We start from the raw sequence: 22621 nt of genomic DNA on the forward strand, positions 1-22621 counted from the left end.
ATGACTCTAGAAGAGAGCAGGGGGTGGGGTTCAGGGTCATTTCTGGGGTAACTGCTGTAGTTATTTATCTCTTAAAGTAGGAGGTATCAAAGATCAAGAGCAGGCCATCATCAGTCACTGTTTAGATTGAAATGAAAACGGGGCCAAGGAAAGTGTTCTATATGGAACCATCCATCACTTTATTCAGGGAAGCCAGTACACGTGTTCTTGGCTGGAATTTACATAAATGTGACACTTGAGGCATCGTCTCTTGAGTCCCATGGCTCTGAAAGTCCAGTGGAGATGACTGCCCAATGTCCCAGCCTTCCCTGTAGGACTTTTTCCAGAACTATTCTTTGAGGTTTCAGGCTCTTGGAAGGGAAGGCTGGATGCCAGGAACAGAATAGTTGGCGACCCAAAAGCAAAGACTCTAATACGGTCCCCGATCAGGTTCTTTCTCTTACTTGAGCTCTGTCTACTCGTGGAGGGCAATCTTTCTCAGGGATGCTGGTGTGGCTAATGCAGCGATAATCATGCGGTCCCGAGTTGGTCATAGTTTTGGGGTGGAAGGTGGCTGACCTTGATGACCTCCTCAAGGCACTAGGCTTCTCGTTGGGGGGACAGGGTCTTCCACACAACCTTCACCTTCACATCAGGGAGTCTTCCCCAAATGGCTGTGCCACAGGAAACCCTCTTGTTAAAGAGGCCTCATTGCTGACACCTGACTGGCATTTCTTTTTTAATTTAGTGGTTCAGAGCTATTGTCTGTCCCTTCCCTACAGCTGGGACTCCTGCCATCCTCTTTAGAGAACAAAACCCCTTTATGCCACACCTGAAACTAACATAACACGTATGTTAATTATACTTCGGGGGGCAGTGGGGGAAGCTCTTCACGCCCTATACTTTGGATAGGATTTGTCATCCATGGAGGCAAGCGTGGAGTTACCATCCCCCTGCCTCCGAGAAAAAACCTTTTAAACACGGCCTTCAACAGCTCCTGAAGGACCTCTGTAGCGGAGGGGCATCCCGTCACAACTGGCTGGATTCAACTCATTCTTCTCTGCGAGAAAAAAGAAAGAGGAAACTAATATTCATTTAAATTCTGCAGTCCCTCATTTCTCAGTGAGGCGTTCAGGGGAATGAGGCAGGGCGGAGGGCGCCCAAGACGTGAGATGGGGTGTTTGGGGATAGTGTTAATGCCACCAGCGTGGGCTCTCAGAACAAGCTGGCTTCTTCTGATGACACTCAAATGGAGAACAAGCCACCTATTCCGGCTTTGGAAGGAGAACTGACAGTGGGCCCTACCGTCCACCTCTGATGCATGACCTTCCCAAGGAAGTCGGTCGAGAGTCGTTTGCCTATGGTCTTTGCCTTGTTTGCCTACACCAGCTTTATCTTTATTTCAGATCAGTTCTCTTTAGATCGTAAGGCTTTCGGGTTTTCCGATGTCCTCTATTGAAATGGAAGTGCCCTTAGAAACATGATGCCTTTAGCCTTCACCCCGAGCTTGTGGGGCGAGTGGTGAGTGACCTGGGAGCCCAGCCCTGGGTGTGGACTTTGGAGGAGGAGCACAGGGAGGGTTTCCAGTCAATAGTTAGGAGATCGGACAGGGTAGAGGACGTGACCAGGGCATGCCACAGAAGTTTGAGAGATGGTGCCAGTCGCCGACTGCTCCAGGTGGCGGGGAGATCCCTGTGGCTGGGTTCTGTCTGTCTTATTCCATGCTCCAACCCCCCCCCCCCCCCCCCCCCATTGGGAACAAATGCTTATCCATACCTCATCTTAAAGAAACCGAAAGAATTCTTTCAGACTCCAGGATGGGTTTATTGTTATTCACAAGAAATGGCATTCATTTATTGAATTTAGCACCTTATATATATTATCTCAGGTCAAGAGTTGACCTTTGCCCTATGGGTGTTACTCATCCTTATTTTACAAGTTGGGGGACAGTTCCGAGAAGTGGAGGAAACTCACTTCATTGCTGCCTGTAAGTAGGGTGGGCCGGTCGCAAATACTACCCTCCCTTTTTTCATGTGTCTTACATTCTGGGGGATGCTCCGTCTCTACCCTTAGCCATCGGGCAGCTGCGGTTCCTAATCTTCAGCTTTGTAGAAAGCTGTAGTTTGAAACGTGGAATGGAAGGAATAGAACATTTGGGGGCGTGGAAACTGTGTCCCTGAGTAGTTAGTCCAGCTTCACTTCAGATCTTCGGAAAATAGAGGTGATGCTTTTGTGCTTGGCGAACGGTAGCCTCCAGGCAGTGAAAATTGCACCGTGAAACAAACAAAAGGGAAGCCTAGGTTAAGCTGTGGGAAGACCGCAGCCGAGTCGATTTAACATACTTTGCACATGTGTATGCCGCTTGAGTGTAGAAACGTAGCCTTGCCGAGGTGGCAGGGGGAGCATATCTGCTACGAGCCATTTTCTTTAGCCCTAGCCCGCAACCCCCTTGCTGCTAGGAGCCAGCCCCTCCCTAGCGACACCCGTGAATTGCTGTGCATTCCATGGCGCCCCGCTAACAGAAGCTTCTGCCTGGGGCCAACTTACTCTGAATTTTCCCTACCAAATATAGGCTATCAGACAATGCTGCAAATTCTTACTTATTCCAAATTGGACAGCTCAAACGTCCAGAGTTCTGTCAACATTCCGTGTTGTAGTTCTGCGAGAATTGAGGGTGATAAGCCGAAAAATGGGAGTTTTTCTTGTTAAGAACTTAGGCAGTTTCTGTGAGTACATGTCAATGCATTCTCTTCTTATCCATCCCTCAGGTCTACACTTGCCTGGCTTTGTAGCTCTGTCTGTGGTGCTGGCCTTCGCTTTTTCTCTGTCACCTCCCAGTGTCCAAAGCAGAAAGCCCCCAGTTGGCACTTTGATTACCTGGTGCTGCGTGTCCGTAAACGGCTCAGCGTCTTGGCCAGATTCTCATGTGCATTCGTCTCAGCTGGGCTGCTGCTAAAGTACTGATTCTGTTTCGACTGATCTGGAATGGGCCGGGATTCTGCCTTTTCAACCAGGGGGTGCCCACTTAGAGCAGTGTGGTCCCACGGCACTGCCAGAGCACATCTTTCTACTGGGAAACCCACACGTAGCCCGCGAGGCTGAAATCGCGTATATTTTCTTCATCGATGCTCTGCACACTGTTGATCTTGCTAACAGCTCTGGTCTGACCCGTTCTCCTTCTAGGACTGCCTCAAAGCCTGCCAGGAGCAGATTGAGGTGGTGCTGCTCAACAGCCTGCAGCAGTTCCGTCAGGACCAGGGGGACGGGTCCAAGTCGGAGGATGAACTGGACCAGGCCAGCACCCCTACGGACGTGCGGGATATTGACCTGTGAGGACGCAGTCGGGCCGAATGGGAGAGACGCGTTCACATCTGCTCTCTCCTTCTCTCTGGTTGTGTTTTGTTCTTTATGTTTTAGGATGAAACTTTAAAAACAAACAAAAAAAAATTCTGCCCCCACCTAGATCATATTGAAAGATCTTTTAGAAGTGAGAGAAAAAGGTCCTATAAAAACGGGATAACTAAAAGCGTTTGGTGCCTATTTGAAGTACAACAGAAGGGAATCCCTTGTATATGCGAACAGTTATTGTTTGGTTATGTTAAAAGTAATAGTAAAATGCTTACAGGAAAACCTGCAGAGTAGCTAGAGAAAATGTACGCCTGCAAATACGGGAACAAATTAGAGGAGGCTTTTTTTTTTTTCATGTTATGAACTAGCATGTACACACCCCTTGTAGGATAATTTCAAGGAACTTGCGTACGCCATTTATGGCATAATTAGATTGCAAAGCAATGAACTCAAGAAAGAATTAGAAATAAGGGACATGATGGGGAGGGAGTACAAAACAATCTCTCAACCTGATTGAACCATTTTGGATGTAGAAGCACCTTTGCTCTCGACCACCTGTTTGTTACTCAGTCCGGAGCATAGCTGAATCTCTAGTTATGAACTCTTGCTGTCTACAGTAGCTGCTACCTAAAAGAGATGTTTTATTTTGCCAGTTGGACACAGGTGATTGGATTCTGGGTTTCATGTGTTTTTGACTTCTTGCTTCTTCTTCCAAACATGGTTCATTGCAGACACCACCATATTTTTATCAAAAGGGGCAATCTAGCTTTGGGCCATAACCAAAACTCATATGAAATGGAGGCAGATGGAGACCAAGGGTGGGATCTGGAATGGAATCTTTTCTCTTAATGTATTCAAGAGGGTAATGTGACCTTGGCATCCTTTATTAAAAAACTGATTTTTGGTGCTGATTGGCATGTCTGGTCCACAGTTTAGCATTGTTATAAACCATTCCATTCGAAAAGCACTTTGAAAAATTGTTCCCGAGGGATAGATGGGATGGTTTATGCAACTCATGCTGAATAGACTCCTCCCTTCTTCTCCTGTGCTCCTCCCTTCCTGCCCCACGTCGGGTGACTCTTCACTTCTGGTATCTGACATTCTTTGGTACACAGTTCTGGTATCCCTACCAGGACTCAAGAGACACCCCTTTCCACTGACATTCCCATCACAACATTCCTCCAAAAAGCCTACAGACAAAGATCTGTTACCATTTTGATGGCAAAGAACGATCTTAATTCCCACCTCTATACTTCTCCTTTGGACATGGAAACAAAAGTTATTGCTGGTGCAGACAGACAGCTGAATATCAGAGTGTGGCATTTTGTTCCCTTTTCCGTTTTTCGTTAATTTCATTGCAAAGTTGTATTCAGCGTACTTGAATTTTTTTCCTCTCCACTTCTTAGAGGCATTCAGTTAGCAAAGAGGTTGGAGCAACAACTTTTTTTTTTTTTTTTGCACAATTATAATTGACAGGTAATGAAGCTATTAAAATATTTGCCTTTTTAAGTTAGAAAAACCAGAACAGGGCTGCTTTGAAGAATTATTTTATACACAGATTCTGCCTTGTTTCGTAGTATGAGGGTTGAAGATGGAGAAAAATCTAAGGGTCTCTTATTTTTCATTTTATTGTGTTCAGTTTTTTATGATTATTTTTTTTTTGCGCTGCTAAGAAGCTAAGATCATTCATCCTATTCACATTAACAGTACCTAGCTGTAATGTTTCACAGAGTGTGCTGCTATTTTATAAACATTTTTATAATATATTATTTTACTGCTTAAATTCCAAGTCCTGAAGTAGATGGTTGAGATAGGAGTTCTTCGTACTGGAAAAGCCCTTCCATAGTTTTTCTTCTGGTAGCGTATTCATGGGTTTTTTTTTTTTTGGTTTTGTTTTTTGTTTTTTCCTTTTGGTTTTTTTTCCCCCCCCCCCCCCCATCACATTCTTCAAAGACAGAGCATTCTTTACCTCAGGTTTACTGGACAAAATCAATAGCTACAAAAGAAAACGTTTCACATTTTTGTTTTCATAATACCTCACAACCACATAGTTTCTGCTTGGGAGCCGTTAGTGCGGGGAAAGGAGAAGTTGGTGAGGAGGCCACAAGCCCCTCTCAGGTGGAGGGTGGGGTGGGTTTGGCCCTTGGGTCTGACACCCAAGGACCTTTTCAGTCATGAAGGTCATTAGGCTTCCATTTTGACTCCGGTATCCTCACCATGATGGAAAAAATACAATTGAACCAAGGGATTTCCCCTCCCCCCACCCCCCCCAGGGCAGACGTTCAGCACAAACATTTACGCAGTGAACTAGGAAGTCATAATTTGCACTTAGGTACCAGGTATCAGGAGACAGATTGGAAAGAATTCCGGCAGGCTATTTGGAGACCCTCATCTTGTGGTTCTTTCTTAAAGCAGGGCTTTCATCTGCTTGTCTCTCTTTCCCCTTCCCTGACATGGCCATCCCCAGTTTAAGAGCATCTCAGAGGCTTTTCTACATCTGAATCTGGGCATATGAATCTGCAGCACGCGGGATCACAAGGGTGCCTTCTCCCACCTGTCTCGGACCGCGGCGGGCCAGCCCCTCTGCTAAGCGGCACTCAGTGGTTTTCAGGTTTTAAATGGCATTGAATTGGCATGATGGGGAAAATAGGTCAGATGAGTACTGGAGTGGGAGTGGGAGGGAGGTGGAGAGGCTGCAGCTCTGCAGGGATGCCATTCCGGATGAGTCAGTCTCTCTTGAAGTATGTTTGGAAGGGTTCAGGATTTGGTGAGTTAGCACAACCCTAAAATTCTAGGGAATTTCTGGTAGGACAGTGGGTGGTGAATTCTGGAGTTTTGGAGAGGAAAGCTGAGCAGCCAGGGTTTTGTCAAGAGCTCACTTTGCATAGGACACTCTCTCAGGCCCTTGAGGAGTAGCACGGAATGGAAGGAGGTGTGGTCCCTAAGTCCTTGGGAGTCTTGGAGCCTGAAGAAAGCAAGGTCCAAAGTCACTTAACAGTGACTGTCCCTAAGCTCAAACAGAACCTGACGGAAAAGGAAGGGAACAGGCCTACAGGCTCTCCCTGCAGTCTGTAACTTCCCAGTTTTCTTGGAGCCCTGGGTGCCTTCTGACCTTTTCTCCTTCTTGTCCTCGGGGCCTGGTGTGATGGGAGGTGTGGTGTTGCTGATGGGGAAGGTGCTAGGTTGTTTGGCTTTTCTGCCTACTCCCTCCTTAAAAGAAGGAAGCTTGGATTGGTTAGAGTAGCTGATGCCCTCTCCTTAGATCTTGGTTTCCTTGGTAGGAGTTCTTGTGTGAGAGGGAGTTCAGCTCTCCCCCCACGGATTTTTTCTTTGTCTCACCTCCCCCAAATGGGGTTCCAGACTTACTCTGGTCTTTTTCTACTTTGTTGTCTCTCTGTTCTTCCTCCTCTCTGTGTTTTTGGTTTTTGGTTTTTTGGGTCATTGTTGTTACTGTTTTTCTCCATCAGTGGGGGCTAAATTGTTCCCCTAAGCCTGCCAAATTTTATTCCTTCCCCTATTTTGGCCAAATCCCAGGGGGGAAAGTCCTAGTATGCCAAAAATATATGCTAAGCATAATTCAATTCCATGCAGGTTCCTATTAGCCAAGAAGCCTGCAGGTGGGAGCAGGGGACAGGTCCCTCCGTAGAATGTCTTCCTGTGTTGAGAGGAGGGCTCCTCAGAGAAAGGGGCTTGTCTCAGAGGAGGCTTTATTCTGGAACTGCCCCAGGACCCCACTGAAGAGCTCACTGGGTCTCAGCAGCCAGATCCCCTTTGGTCTACACGCTCTGTACAGGAGGCTCTTGTGCTTTGCCCAGGCAGGTCAGGGCCGTGCGTGGCTCAGAGGAGGCTGCCCTTTGCCAGCAGGATGGGCTTCTCTTCAGAAGCAGTTGTAGCTTTCCTGTGGTCTGGCACCCTCCGGGCCTTTCCACACTGCCCCGGGGGAGCTCTAGGATGGACAGAGGTGAAGAGCATGAGGCAGGACTGGATGATTGCTCACAAGAGGGCGGGGGAAGTTTCTCTCCATGGGCCGCAGAGGGCAGGGCTGGGAGAAGAAATAGACTTGCACCTTATATCCTGTAAATAATGATTTTCTAGTTCAAGAAGATAATATTGGTAGTGTGGGAATGGGAGGTAGGAATGGGGAGGAAGTCTGAGTAAGCCAGTTGGCTTCTAAGCCAAAAGGATTCCTCTTTGTTTATCTTTGAGACAGTCCAACCCTGAGAATAGCTTTAAAAGGGAAATTAGTGCTGAGACAGTAAAGTCCCCTTCAGCCGACAAACTGTAGCTATAGAACGAGCGCAGGCTTCTATCGGCGTGGGCTCGGAGCAGTTTCGAAGAGCCGCTCATGCTGTCGTCCGTTTGTACAAAATAGGGCAGGAAGATTCAGGAGGAGGTTTATGACTTTCTCATACCACGTGGCTTTTCATGATTCTGGATTCTAAACAACCCAGAACAGTCCTTTCAGCCAGAAGCTATTCTCCTACATTTGTGTGTCTCTGCTTTTAGACTTGGCTGGACTATCAGACCCGATTCTTGGCTCAGGTTTCAAGAAGCCATCAGCAAATGTACACATGCACGCTGTAGCTGCAACGTTGATTCCTTTGCCTGCAGCCTACTTTGGGGAAAAAAGTGCCTTACTGACTGTAGCCATTACAGTATCCAATGTATTTTGACAGGTGCCTGTCCTTAAAAAAAGAAAAAAAAAGTTTTCGTTTTGTTTTTTTGATTGGTTTTTGTTTCTCACTGTTGGCCAACTCTTAAGTCCCCAGCAAATCACTGGGCCATTGGATTTTTTCCATTATGTTTCCCTTGTACCATGTACCTCAGATCTCTTTCTCTCTCAGTTACAGTTTCTCGTCTTGGACTTCTTTTATTATTATTATAATTTTTTTTTGCTTTAAAATGAGTGTGATGCCATATCGAGCCCATGTTATTCTCTCACCATGTACTCTATAAGAGGTGTGGGTGTTTATTTGGTCGGGATGCTAGCAAGTGCTAAAGTAGCATGATCAGTATAAAAAAAAGGTTTTTAGGAAGTATGGAAAAAATGTTTTATTGGTTATGATGGTGACATGGTATAGTCAGCTGCCTTTTAAGAGGTCCTGTCTGTTCAGTGTTAAGTGATTTTAAAAAATAATGGCCTGTTATTCTGACCAGCTTAAAGATGGATTTGCAAATGGTTTTGGATGCAATTAGGTTATGCTATTTGGACAATAAACTCACCTTGACCTAAATCCTCTGGCCACTTTGACTTATTTGTAGACCAGCATCCCCCAGAATAGAACGCGTCTTTCTCATGTCAGAACTCTGTAGGCAACAATTGGTAGTGGCATAAAACACAACTCCTAACCCGAAAGGTACTCTACGTGTGTATCTGTGTTATTACAATACCAATAGTTGATGACTTTTTTTCTCCCTTTTGGGTCCCCCGGGGAGCCATCTATTAAACCAGAAGCGTCAGCCCAACTTCCTGACGTGGGCAAGTCCCTGCTATCGTGACTGGGCTTATTGGTTCCTGATTATTGCCAGCTATTCACTCTTGTTGTATCTCCTGCCTTGGGAGGTGCCAGAGGCCCTGGGTGCCATCTCCAGTCTCTGGAGAACTCCACCTCTGTAGGTGTCTTGGCTCCAGTCTGCTGCTCCCCTCAGCTCCCACCTGATTCCTGACCCCGTCTATAACTCTCCTGTGAGGACTGGGCCATAACTACCCTTGGGGGAGGGGTGATGAGGCAGAGCCTAGGAAGGGGTGGAAGAGTCCACACTTAAATGAATTGCCAGGCCCTTGTCCTAGCTGCTTCTGGGCCTCAGCTCCTCAGACCAGCCTCTTTCACAAAAGCGTTGGGTAATGCAAAGGGCAATGGCTTCACAGCCATTTTGATGTTGCTATAAACATTCGTGCTCTCTATCGTTCCTTGTCTCTCTCAAAGCCACTGGAGGCTGTTTGCTAGTTTAATTCTGACCTGAGCTGCAACGGTAAGATTAATACTGGTCATTGGGAAAGTCCAGATTAAGACATTGCCTGTTACTCTCAACTAACTCCACTTAACAGGATTTCTAATCTTACAAGGACCCTAGAAATTTCCCTTTGTCTCCACCCCCCCCCCCCCCCCCCCCACTGACAGTCACCATTCTTGGAGAGAAGCAGGGATAGCTTTTTTTCTTGGGTTTCTGCCTAGTGGAGTCTGTGAGGCCTCTTGGGAGTTTCCAAGGGCCCTGGTTGCCACTCTTAACCATCCTTGGAATGCTCTTCTGCATGACCTGTTGTACAGCCGGGTCCCTGCCTCCCCCCTACTCCCCGTCTGCCCTGCAGTATCGGTGCCTATCTGTTACTAACACTGCAACACCGCTCCTTTTTCCAAATGCCATCCAGTAACACCACAGGCTTCTGCCATTCAGAACTGCGGGTGCTTAAGGGTGGGAAGGGAGAGCTCACAGCAGGCGCTCCATGCCACACAGCTGACCGGTGATAATCTAAGGGCCCCCTTACGTGCTCTCAGAGCCATCTCATCCTACACTCGAAATCTCAAACCTGAGACAAAAGCGCCCTTTCTGAAAGTGGAAGTTAATGATGGAGTGAAGAACTAGAAATCCCAGGTCTTTTGTGCTCCTAGTGACTACTTTTCTATTTCTTACGGCTTCCCAAAGATCTGGAACTGTTATGCCGCACACAGAGGTAACACCAACACAACGTTCCAGTTGGCTTAGTAATATTCCCAACATGCTGCCATGAAGCGAGTATTCAAAACTGAATATTGCACCAGATTTTTTTCCTCCCCTGCTCTTATAGCAATAACGACAGCAAAAGTGCTTGGGACCATAGATGTGAGGGTTCAGCCTATCAGGAAAAGCTGGGCATCCACAGCCAACACCCGTGTGTGCAGGGTCTATGCTGGGCCTTCAAGGAAAAGCCAAAAAGACAAAACCTGTGTCCCGTGGTTAAGGAGCTTTCAATGGGGGAAACAAAGCACACCGCCTACAAGATTGCATGGAGCTCTAACAGCAAATGCCAACGCCTATGGAGTAAACTGATACCCAAGGGTGGGAGGGCACACTTTCTGAGGAGACAGAGGACAGGTTTTCTTAAGCAAATGGGTTTTAGGAAAGCATTTCCGTAAGATGCAGCACAGTTGGGAAACTACGGTGGAAACAGTTTGACCTTTTCCAAAAATAAAGGGGCGGGAAGTGAATGGGTAATGCAAATTAAAAATGAAGGGAAAATATTCAAATAGCTTGAGGAACACACATGATATAATGAATTTGAAATGCCATAAACACAGACATCATCCTCATGAAACAGGATGAACTCAGCCACGAACACTAATTTGGGATTCCCACCTACCTAATTTCTCCTAGACTCAAAGAACTAAGGCTGGCACTTTCGAGATGATGACTGGTGGCTTTCACACTCTGGGCTCTGGGGGCCTCCCCCGCGTGGAGGAGGAGCAGAGTCGATCAGCTCTGACTGCAGGCTCAGTCAAGCAGCACTGGGTGGCCTGGGAGGACAGCAAGACAAGACCTCTGCTGTCCCCTCTAAACCCACCTCAGCATCCCACTGGAGCCTTGAGTTTCTGCTTTATCCAAAACATGGCTTCCATTTCATTTGTGGTGATTTGCTTTAGCTTTGGCTCTGGCTTTTACTTGTCACCCCCAGCCCTGGCTACCCGCTGGCCATCGTAGGAGTCAGGAGTCAACTTAGAGGTCTAAACATGAGGTGCTTCCTGGGAAGTCCACTAGGTGGCGCTAACACCACAGACGGGAACAACGTCCAAAAAGACCCTTCGGCAGCCAGGTGTAGAATGACTTGCCCAGAACGAACCCCTCTCTCTGGCCACCAGAGGGACCAGCAGTTCCCTCACCTGCTTCTCTCTTGGTTACTACTACTACTCTCGCGGTCTTAACAATATATTTTTTTGATCTGTTTCTTCAGGAAAGGGCAACAAAAGTGAAAATAAACAAATGAGACTACATCAACCCAAAAAAGGGTTTGCACAGTGAAGGAAACCAACAAAATGAAAAGGCAAAAAAGAGAGAGAGAGAGAGAGAGAGAGAGAGAGAATAACCCCTTACCAGTTGTATCGGTTACTGTTACATTCTGACTCCATCTGGGAGTGGCTGGTGGGATTCATGACTTCTGATTCTTCTCCGTGATGGCAAACTGGCAGCCTGCAGACATATTTAATATTTAGTTGAACTCCCACCAGGATTTAAATTGCCTTGGACTTATTTGCCAATGTGAGATGAGAGCTTTCACATTAAAGTCGGGATTTTCACTACTCTTGGTAAATCCGCGTCCTGGCAACCACAAGCCTGAGGGGCAGTCGGGGCTGCAGCTGAGGGTGGTCTGACCCCTTCTCTGCCCCCCAGCACCCACTGAACCAGATTCACTCCTTGACGCCACCTGCATGTCGCCTATTGCATCTGCAGCTCGGCTGCAGAAATGCGTCTGCCTTACCTGTCTGCTGTGAAGTAGGACCCCTGTATGCCTCAGGTGGAGCAGAACAGGCCTGGGACTCTCCCTCCACTTTTCTGCCCCAAAGAGACCCCTGCTGCTCCTGAGGCTTCATAAGCCCCTTTCTCTCTTGATGGGTTTTTAGTTATCAGACACCTGGGGGCCAGGCCAAATTTTTGAAATTCCTTCGAGACCCCAGTGCTCAGTCCACACTGAGATCTGCAGGTGGGCCAGCGGACAGGGTTCAAGATAAGCTTTCTGGTTTTTTTGTAGCCACTTGTTGTTCTCATGGTACCTCAGTGTCCCCACGAGAAGATGCACCTGTGAGATTTTGAGATCTGTTGACAAAGTACAACATGGCTGTTTCAGTGAGCCCGTCCATTAAAATGACACGTAGGGCTCCTGGGCCCTGCTCGTTCTTCCGACAGACCGTCTAGGGCTGGTCAGATGCCAGGCATTCTGCACCAAACACCTCCTTCAACAATTGTTTCTTCGGCACCTGCTTTTCCAGGAACGATGACGTCCCTGCTCTGCTTGGTCTCAGTGGCTAATGGCAGAAACAGACAAGTCACAGGACGCCTGCTACTGAGTATGGTGGCAAAGAACACAGTGCTCTCGTGGGCTGCCTGCCCTGGAATCCCCGTCAGTCCACCCACTAGCTTTGTGGCCTGGGGCACATCACTTCTCCCCTTAGTGAGCCAGTTCCTTCATCTCTGAAATGGGGTGAAATGATAGTAGTACCTCCTGAGTGAATTCATTGGAGCACTTCCGTGTGCCTGGCACACAGCCAGAGCCTGATGAACGGTAGCGGTCCTCAGGCTGAGGTGGCATGGGAGATAGGCACCTAATTCCGTCTTTTTAAAAATGAACGTCGCCGACAGGTACCAGTTGTTTAGCTACTCAACCCAGCCAGCTTAGGCACTGAGCTAAGGGACACGTTTTAGATCGTTAGCAGCTGAGTGCATTTTGTGGTTTTGAAAGAGCGCTTCCCATGTGCCCTATGTAATGCGCACAACCCGCTACGCATCGGATACTTGGTCTTGTAGCTAAGTGACTGCAGGGTCGTACAGCTCACCGGAAATTATCAGAGTAGGACTGGAACCCAGGTGTGTTAGGTATTTCCTGCCGCGCTGGGCTGCTTGATGTATTTGTATTTCCTGAGGATGGAGCTGAGAGAGTGAGACTTTCAGCTGGGGTGGGGTGGGTTGGATGATGCTGCTGGTTGAAATCACCAGATGGAAAGTCCAAGAAGAAAGAAAAGGGCCTGAAGTCTAAGGAGAAGTTTTTGGTGGATTTATACTCTGGAAGTGGCATTTTCTTTCCCAGCATTTTTGCCTTGCCTCTCAATGGAGAGGCAGTGGTTCTGTTCAGGTAGGTTCCTCTCAGTATATGTGGTTTGTGAATGTGGAGCCACTATGATTGTCAGCCCGAACTCACACATGCAGGAATGCAATTGTTTTCCCCTAAAACTAGTTTTGACTGGAAGAATCTGCCTCTCAGGCCATTCTCCATCAGGTTTGCCTAGCCCCAGCATTCAGGGCGGGATGGAGGGGCGGGGTGGAAATGTGATCCTCAGGCCTCCAGTTCAAGCCTGCAGAGCCCCTTTGGGATCAATGACTTTGCATACTGATGTAAGTACATTCTTAAAGTCTCTTGGTTGATATTTGTAGCCACTAAAAAATTTGAAGTGTGTGAGCATTGGCCACTCCCTCGCAACCTTGCCATCAACTTACATTGAAAGCAAAGCTTGGACTAAATTTTGCAGCTCATCCATACAGACTGTTGCAGACACAGCAGGCCCTAAATGCTTCACACCTTCTGTCCCCCCAGTGCTGTAACAGCACAGGGCTCTGTCTCTACCACCTGCATGAAGCTTTTATTCCTCCAGGTAAATATTCCAAAGGTAGGAGTCTCTTATCTTTAGAGTCAGCAACAAGCAGTCAACAGGCCTCCTAATCCTATGGCCAGACCCAGGGCTGTTTAAGATAGGAGGTGCAGGCCAGTACCCCTGTTTATTCAGAGGTGAGGAGTGTCTCTGAGATGGCTTCAGTAAGCCAAATACCTATCACGATTTCAATGAGGCCCAGAACTAACTTGCATTGTTATAACTGACAGGCTGCTATTTTCACCAATACATCCTCATTTCTGAAATTCAGGAAACTAAGTATTGGTGATCAATTGAGATACAGGTAACTGAAGTTCTTGTGGATTATGGTTCTACTGATTAGGACACCTCTGGACCACCCTTAGATTGTTCATCCTTGATTTGGGATGTGTTATGGCCTGAATGTTTGTGTGCCCCCCCCTGCCCCCAGTTCATTGGTTGAAATGTAATCCCATTTGGAGGTGGGGACTTTGGGAGGTGACTGGGTCACGAATAGGATTAGGGCCCTTACAAGAAGAAGCCAGAGGGCTAGCCAGCTCTCTCTGTCCACCTCGTGAGGATATGAAGAGAAGCGGGCAGTCGGCCACCCGGAAGAGGGCTCTCACCAGCACCTGACCGTGCTGGCACCCAGTCCTGGACTTGTAGCCTCCAGACCTGTGAGAAACAAATGTCAGCTGTTTAAGCTGACGATGGTATCCTGTTTTAGCAGCTGGAGCCAACTAAGAACGCTTGTAGCATTTGGGTCTTAGCTTATGTGAATCACCAGCAGAGGCTGCATATTCTGAAAGATTTCAAGAAAATTGCCAACATTGCTACTGGGCCTTTCTCGGTGACGTTTCTGCTACTCTGGAATGTAAAAGAAATATTTTGCTGTTCCCACACCAAGCTGGGGGATGGGAACCAAAAGACTGTCCAGGGCGCTACACAGCTGCTCCTCTTCTGGGGTCTCTTCACCTCCACGGGAAGCCCCTCCTCTCTCCTCCCCAAACCCCAAAATTTATGTCATTTAAAAAAAACTGCATCACTAGTTTGTCCTTGTTTCTCGGGGACCCCCTGATACTCCCTCCCTTCCCCTCAGCTAGGAGAACCTTTCTAATCCAGGGCAGGAGCCTTCTCAGCAGTCACTTAAGACTTGGTTTATGTCAAGATTACTTTCATTATCCTCCAGGGACAGAGATTCTTTTCCTAGGCTCTTCCTTGTCACATTCCCTTCCCTGAAAAAGGAGACACAGGATACAGGACCAAAAAATACGGGGGAAAAATACTGGAGGAAAAACACTGAGTACTATTTCAAAAAGTATTACCCTACCAGGAATGCAGTAGCCAGCAGCCCTGCAAGAGTGCATGCCATTCTGAGGTTAGGATCGCCCCGCAGTGGAGACATTGAGGTGGTCTGAGAACTAGTGTTTCTGCAGCTTTCCATTCATGGCTTAGTTCCTGGGAAGTCTTGATGCCTTAGATAGCCTCAAAGCAATCATTCAGGGACGCCTGGGTGGCTCAGTTGGAAGAGCATGTGACTCTTGATCTCAGGTCATGAGTTAGAGCCCCACATTGGATGTAGAAGTTACAACATTTTTTTTTTTTTGGAAAAAAAAGCAAGAGCAATCATTCACTTATATTTTCCATATGTCTCCATAAAATCAAAATGAAGCCATTATGGAAGATTTGCTTTGATATGGCATTTCTTACTGCCTTCCTTGCTTCATACTCTAAGTCTTTCCAGATCCTAGGGCCAAGAGGCCAAGATTTTAGGGTCCTAAAGGTCTTCTTTTTTCCTTAGCATTCTGTCAGGGCTGTGGCAAAAGCAAGAACCTAGGCCTTCCCACTCGCTACCCCCCAGTGCTTGCTATCTGCCTGGAGTATTACGGACTGTACCATACATTTGTATGTTTCATAAAAGCTGTCACAGGTATTGTGACAGGGAGAGTCTGGGTGCTGTAGCAGAAGGGGTCTCACTGAAGCAAGAAGATCTGCGTTTGAATCCCAGGGCTTCCGCTGATGAGCAGTGAGAGCTCTGAGTTCGCTTGTTCTTCTATAAAACGGGAAACCTTGCTGGATTACGAGGATTAAGTGAGGTAGTCTATGTCAAGTGTACTACATAGGAAGAACAAGAATCAGCCAATCTGAATACACGCAAACATGTCAATGCTGTATGGATTGTTTTTAAAGGTGTTATATATGCACATGTTAATTTCCCAAAAGGCCGGGGGTGGAAGGGGATGTCGTTTCTCTGTGGATCCTGATGGAGGAGACCACTCTTGATACCATGGCAGTAAAACCGTAAGCATTTAAAACTTTCATAGTAGCCTCTCCATGCTGCTACCATTCTTCCAAACAGCAATGAACTGGGGCTTGGGGAGAGTTCTTTTTCCCACTAAGTGGCAGGCTTAAAGGCAAGGCATGAAAAGGGATTAGTGGATACATGTACTCACATAAAGGGGAGTTCCCCAGAAGCACGTCAGGCTGAGAAGGCATCCTTCGACTGTCCATCAGTAGAAAAGCTATTTGACGGACAGATATGATTTTTTTGGAACGAGCAATAATGGAGAACCATGGATGACAGATGTCAGATGTTGGCAGAGTGGCTGCCAAAACAAATCTCCCTCCACCTTCAGACAGCAAGCTGATGGAGGACTGGGCACAGTTGGACTGGCAGCCCCTTCTCGTGCGGATCATCGGTCACATTATTATTTCTCAGTCACCGGACAAAGCAGATGGTTTACCATGTATTTGTGATTTTCTTTTGGCCTAGAAATTCTGTTTTTCCATCAGGGTACAGCATGTAATCAATTATGACAGTGGGTGGGGCAAGGAAATCCCTGCCAGTAAAAGTCCGAGACTTTCTCTTTTATTATTAAATTTGCATAAGCCACTATAATTTCCAACTTAAGAGCAATAGAGGGGAAAAAGCAAAGTCGTGTTGTTAGAAATAACTTGGGTAGTCGCAAAACCACAATTCTTAGTTGGCCCTGGGGTCTCTCAGTTTGTACCGGTATCTGCTGTCAGTTTCGTCTGTCCATATTTAGTCTTAAAATGTTCTTGTCTCCATTCTGGTCTTATAGAGCTTTATCTTAGAATCATAAAGTGGCATAATCAGAGTCAAACTCCGTAAAAGTAAACAGAATACTGAGAATGCACATACTCATCAACTCAGATTTCTTTTTGAATATTCAGTTCTACTGTATTAAATGGTAATAATACTAAGTTGGCTTGCCTTAGCATGTGCGAGTGGCTGCACAGAGAACACTATATACATTCTCTCTCATCTACTCTCTGAATAGTTTTCTTTGTGAAAGGCATCTTGCATATATTTATGGAAAAAGTCCTTTAGTAATACAAACAGCATAAACATTTTTAACATTATAAATATTGCCTACAGAAATCTTTGACACAAATAACATGTTTCTTCTTGTCTTTTTTCAAATGTCTGTATTTTTTCTTATAATATCAGGCTTACAGTGAATAGTTTTCTATCCTACCTTTTTTTCCCCCTATTTAATCTCGTATCATGTTACCATATCATTAGATATTTTTTAGGAACATGATTTCCAATGGTGGCAAATACTGAGTGAGTTCCTACGAAGCGTCTGGCACTATTCTAGGCACTGAAGACATGAAAGAGAACAAGGTCATCCTTAGCCTCAAGGAATTTACATTCTAGCAGAGATGGGTGATAAACCTGTAAAAACAGTAAATAAGTGGTGTAGTTTCAGATAAAATAGGATGATAGATGGTGACTGGGCAGGCTACTTTGCTTGAGGGAAGACCTCTTGAGGAGGTTCCTTGAGTTAGGATCTGAAAGCTGAGAAGGACATAACCACTCAAAGGTCTTGGGAAAGGGCTTTGTAAGCAGAAGGAACAAAAAATGCAAAGACCCTGAGACAGGAATGAGCATGTCATGGTCTAGGAAAAGAAAGAAGCATTATAGCTAGGGCTTAGTGAAGAAGGGGAGTGAACAGAGAAAAGAGACTGGAGACCTACAGGGGGCCCAAGTCACGTAGGCCTTGTAGGAGCTGGGTAAGGAGTTGGGAATTTATTCTGGTGGCTGTGAGACTCCATTAGAGAATCTTCCAGCAAGGGGCTGGCACAATGTGATTATAAAGATATTCCTTGGTAGCTGAGTAGGAGACGGTGTATAGTGTACAAGAGCACAGACTCCCACAGTCATCCAGACAAGATGATGGAGCTTAGGATAGGAGCTAGTAAGGTCACAAGGAAGAGTGATGGACTCAACACATAACTCGGTGATACAGCACCCAGAAAAAAAATTTTTTTTAGCTTTTAGATTTATTGATTGATTGATGAAGATTTGAACAACATAATAAATAAGCTCAATTCAGACATACATAGAGTTCTGAACCTACATTCTTCCCAAGCACACATGAGGCATTTATACAAAACAACCATGGATGAGTTGACAAAATGAATATCCACAAATTTCAAAGATGTATATATTTAAAGATCTTTGAAGTCCTATAGATTTAAGTCTATTACTATTTCAGTCTTAATCTCAGAATAAGAAAAAAACCTCTATAGTGAAAAAAAATTATAAACAAGGATAGAAATTTCACTAACTCCAATTAACCAGCAGGCCAGCATTTGGTACCAATTAATTTCACCCTTAATGCTATTGTTGAAAGTATTTGGAAATTGATGCCAACCCACGCTCTCCTCCCTGATCCCACATCCTGAGTAGATCAAGCATTTTCACCCTTGGCTCATTTTCAGTGAAGACTATAATTAAACCTTTATTTGAAAACATGACTAAAAGTCCAGCACTCACTGCATTATTTAGCCTACAGAAATTTGTGACGAATCTGATGAAGAGCATTGGGTTAAGGTAAAGAATCTAGGATTACGTGGGCAACTAGGTAGGAGGTATTGCCATGAGATGAGAAAGACTTGAGGAGGAGTGAGCAGTCTTAGGAGGTAAAAATAAAAGATTTTGTGTGGACAAAGTTAGCCTGGGATGCTCACTGGAGATCCAAGTGAAGATGCTGGGTAGGTAACTGGACAAATGAAAGAGGAGATTAGAAAATTGTGGACTGGCAATATAAACATCTATACACTGGATAGGATCACCTAGGTGAATGCATGAAGTGAAGAAGAGAGCTAAGGGCAGAATCCTAGGATACTCCAAAATGCACCATATGGCATTGTCCATTCACTAAACATGTATGTGTTGCCCATGTTTCCCATTACATTTGCAGTTAAATAGGGCCATGCCAATAGCTCTGGACAATGCATGGAGGAAGCCCCCAAGAACTGGTTCCAGACATTCAATTGTTCTCCTCTCCTGCCTCAGGAATCATGAATCTATGTGTTTCAGTTGATATGTCTGTCAACCCTAATCCCTGAGCAAAGCCCCTTTCTGATCCGTGTCAGACATGTTACACGAGAGAGAAACTTTTATGTGTTAAGCTGTGGAAAACTTCAGGGTTAATTTGTTACCTCAGCATAACTTGGCCCATCCTAACTAATTCAGAATTCTATCATATGGCATACCACAACAAAGCACTATTCTTCATTTTTTAAAAAAAGGGCATATGTGATTTGATAGGTTGTCAACAAAAGTCTATCAGTGGTTATTCCTAGCTTCTATCTAAACAAAGTTTAAACCAACTCCCTGTTCATTTTAGAAGCTGAAGAGCAATCTTGGAACTGTTGAGTGAATAATGCAAGATTATGTCCATTCTTTCAAAGATCCTTCATTTCTCAACTGGTTTTCTTTTTTATTCTTAAAGTTAATGAAAACACTCCTTTTTTTTTTTTTAAAGATTTTATTTATTTATTCGACAGAGACAGAGACAGCCAGCGAGAGAGGGAACACAAGCAGGGGGAGTGGGAGAGGAAGAAGCAGGCTCATAGCGGAGGAGCCTGATGTGGGGCTCGATCCCATAATACCGGGATCACGCCCTGAGCCGAAGGCAGACGCTTAACCGCTGTGCCACCCAGGCGCCCCGAAAACACTCTTTTTATACATATTTCTTGCATAATTCTTTAAGTTAATACTGGTGCTTTATAATTTTCTAAATTTCTCCTAAATTAATAATCTCCCATTTTATCAGATAAGTTTTTAGATGTTGATTCATTTGAGAAATTGATCATAACAAATATTCCTCATTCATGCATTTAACAAATTTTAATTGAGTCCCTACTGTTTTTTAAACATTTTGATAGGAGCCAGGGAAATAATGAAACAGAGCCAGTACTTTTCTTCATAGTTAAAGTTTTGATACCACCTGGAGCATACTTACCTGGGGTCAAACTCAGTTTTGAGATCTTGAGAGATGGGAAATTAGTTAGCTGTTCTGTGCCTTTATTTCTTCAACTGTAAAATAAAAATAGGGGAGCCAGGGTGGTTCAGTTGGTTAAGCGGCTGTCTTCAGCTTAGGTCATGATCCCAGAGTCTTGGGATGGAGCCCCACATGGGGTTCCCTGCTCAGTGGGGAGTCTGCCTCTCCCTCTCCCTCTGCCCCTCTCCACTGATCATGCTCCATCTCTCTCTCTGTCTCTCTCTCAAATAAATAAAATCTTAAAAAAATAAAATTAAAATAATAATTCATACCTTGCAGAGTTATTATGAGTGTTAAATGAGACAAAGCGGAAGTCTGTTTTTAGTTAAGCTTTAGAAATGTACTCAGACTACCTTAGAGAGAAAGAGGATTTATTGTAAAACAGAACCTACAAAGTATCTGGTATTATGGCACCTGGAGGGACTAGGGACCGGGTAGTCTCTGTATTACACACTTGCGTCTGCTTCTTTCTGTGTATTTATTGATTCCTTACATTATCTTTGCTTGTTCTTATTCCCTACTCTGTAAATCTGTTCTCAAGCTTATATTATTTGTGGTTTCTGTTTCTTCACAGCTTCAGTCTGCATGCTCCTCATTGCTCGATCTTACGGTTTCTCTTGATGCTTTTTCTCTTTAGCCCTCACATATAACTACCTAATTAATTTCCCCTTTCCAGTTCAAACTTCCAGGAGAATCTATTGGACTGATTCATTCATTCAGGCGTTCAAAATATTTATATGAACTATCTACTATGTGTAGGCACTGTACTCCCATGGTAATTTGGGCCTCCTTTTAGAACCCTCTGAATTATCCCTCCACCGTCATTCCGAAAATGCCTGTTTCCCTGGATGCTTGTTAGAGATGCTGAATTTGGCCCCCACTCCTGATCTACTAAATCAGAATCACTTTGACTAGATCCCCAACTGATTTGTACACCTGTTCAAGTTGGAGAAGCACTGCCTTATAAGCCTCTAGTTCTCAAAGCTGACCGTGCATTGGAAAGAGCTGGGGATTAAAAAAAAATTACTGATGTCTGGATCCCTCTTGCAGAGATTCAGATTTAATTTTTCTGAGGTGTGGCCTGGCACTCAAAAGGTCCTAAATGGTTCCAATGTGTGGGTAGGTTTGAGAATCACTGAACCAGTCCTGCGTCATCACAGACCAGCTGTGAGCCTAGAATAATTGCTTAGTTTCTCTCTAGGCCAGATTCTTCGTATCTTAAGTGAAGATACCTGTCTACCTCAGACTTGTTCTGAGGGCCAAATGTGATCACACATGTGAAGCTGTTTTGAAATGAGTGCCTATAAATCCCATGCATCACTTGACTTCTCTAAAGCCGTCTTGGCATATATAATGGGGGGATGCGTTATCAAATAGGAGAATTTAAGTAAAAATGGATGGAAAACAATGTAAAGGTTAACATTAGCAAGCTCTGTCATTGTAAAGTTAGCACGAGTAAGCTTCACCTGTTACCCCATTTTACTTATCATGTTACAGAGAAGTTAATTAACTCTCTCAAGGCCCTGAAAGCTGTTAAAGAAACATTATTCACCAGATGCTCCTTAAAAAATGGCGGGGGGAAGACTTCACTTAAGTCAATTGCAACTGGGCTCAAGACTATTGCAATGTGGAGGAAAGGCTGAATTCAACTCCAAATACGGCAGAGACCAACGGAGGTTTACAGACAGGGGGCTGGGTGAGGGGAGGGAATGGAAACTAAGAGGAAGTTAGTTAGGTGTCAAAGGAGAGGGGGAAGAGGAACTTGAAACCAAGAATGGAGGAAGGGGAGCTCCATTAGATAAGGGTAGAGGAAGAGGAGCTTGATTAGATAAGGAAAGGTGAGGGGATTCTCGATAAATTAGCTCCGCAGGGGTCTTTGGTGAAACCGGGCTCAGCAGGCCAAGAATGAGGCCTGGTCTAGAAATGCGCTCAAAACAAACCTGACTAAAGTTTGCTGCCGGCGTGTGTCTCTCAAGGCGCGCGCGCGGACCGAAATTGGGTGGGTCTAAGTCCCCAGCCTTTGCTGACCCTACATCCCCAAGGTTAGGGGTTAACAGTAAAACCTCATAGGACCCAATGTGTCTGACGCTGTACACCGCTGAGATAAGACTACTAGCTGCATTACAGCTTCAAATGAAATCAGCCCCAAAACCTTGCGCTGGTTCCCTTATCTACCCGGAATCTCCGGGATCCAAACTTGCCCGGGCAAGAATCGCCTCCACTACGGACTCCTGGGCGGGCCCCGCACGCACCTGCCTCGCGCCAATCGCAGGCCTGCGCGCAGGGGCGCAAGCGCCACGGCCCTGGGCGGGGCCTCATCGCTTACCAGTCTCCGCGGTCCTGCCGGCGTCCCGCCGCCGTGACTGGCCTTCCAGGGATGACGTATACGGCCGCCTCGGCCTATGGCGGCGGAGCCGGCCGGCCGGCGGGGCTTGGCGGAAGTGGTGTGGGCGAGGTGTCCCGCAGTGCGGAGAAGCGGCGCGCCGGAGGCTGCTGGGCGCGCGAGCCGAGCTGGGGCCACCGCTTTCCTTCCCTCCGGGCGCCGGGAAGATGACGCGCTTCGCTCTGACCGTTGTCCGGCAGTGAGTATGGCAGGGCGCCCTTCTTGCCTTCTGGTCAGTGAGTTCTGGAGTGATGAAGAGCCCGCTGATCTGTCTCCCCCCC

At 45.9% G+C, this 22621-nt stretch overlaps 2 protein-coding genes and 1 long non-coding RNA gene across 3 annotated transcripts in view; 2 read left to right on the plus strand and 1 right to left on the minus strand.

The window, feature by feature from the left end:
* CCND2 (cyclin D2) overlaps window positions 1–8561 on the plus strand; it is a 29245-nt gene extending 20684 nt beyond the window's left edge. The window contains exon 5 of the mRNA XM_008704875.2: window positions 3163–8561. Coding sequence (XP_008703097.1) covers window positions 3163–3312 — 150 coding nt within the window. The 3' untranslated portion in view covers window positions 3313–8561. The remainder of the gene's footprint in view (window positions 1–3162) is intronic.
* On the minus strand, window positions 753–20050 carry LOC103675742. Its single transcript, XR_571902.2, has 3 exons — window positions 19919–20050; window positions 11395–11490; window positions 753–1039 (listed from the first exon to the last, which is right to left on the minus strand). It is a non-coding gene; the product is annotated as an uncharacterized LOC103675742 (long non-coding RNA).
* A 2281-nt stretch (window positions 20051–22331) lies between these two features.
* Window positions 22332–22621, plus strand: part of TIGAR (TP53 induced glycolysis regulatory phosphatase) — a 28999-nt gene continuing 28709 nt past the window's right edge. Inside the window, exon 1 of the mRNA XM_008704876.2 lies at window positions 22332–22539. Coding sequence (XP_008703098.1) covers window positions 22508–22539 — 32 coding nt within the window. The 5' untranslated portion in view covers window positions 22332–22507. The remainder of the gene's footprint in view (window positions 22540–22621) is intronic.

Source organism: Ursus maritimus, unplaced genomic scaffold (genome assembly GCF_017311325.1).
Source record: "Ursus maritimus isolate PB19 unplaced genomic scaffold, ASM1731132v1 scaffold_26, whole genome shotgun sequence".
Taxonomy (NCBI): domain Eukaryota; kingdom Metazoa; phylum Chordata; class Mammalia; order Carnivora; family Ursidae; genus Ursus; species Ursus maritimus.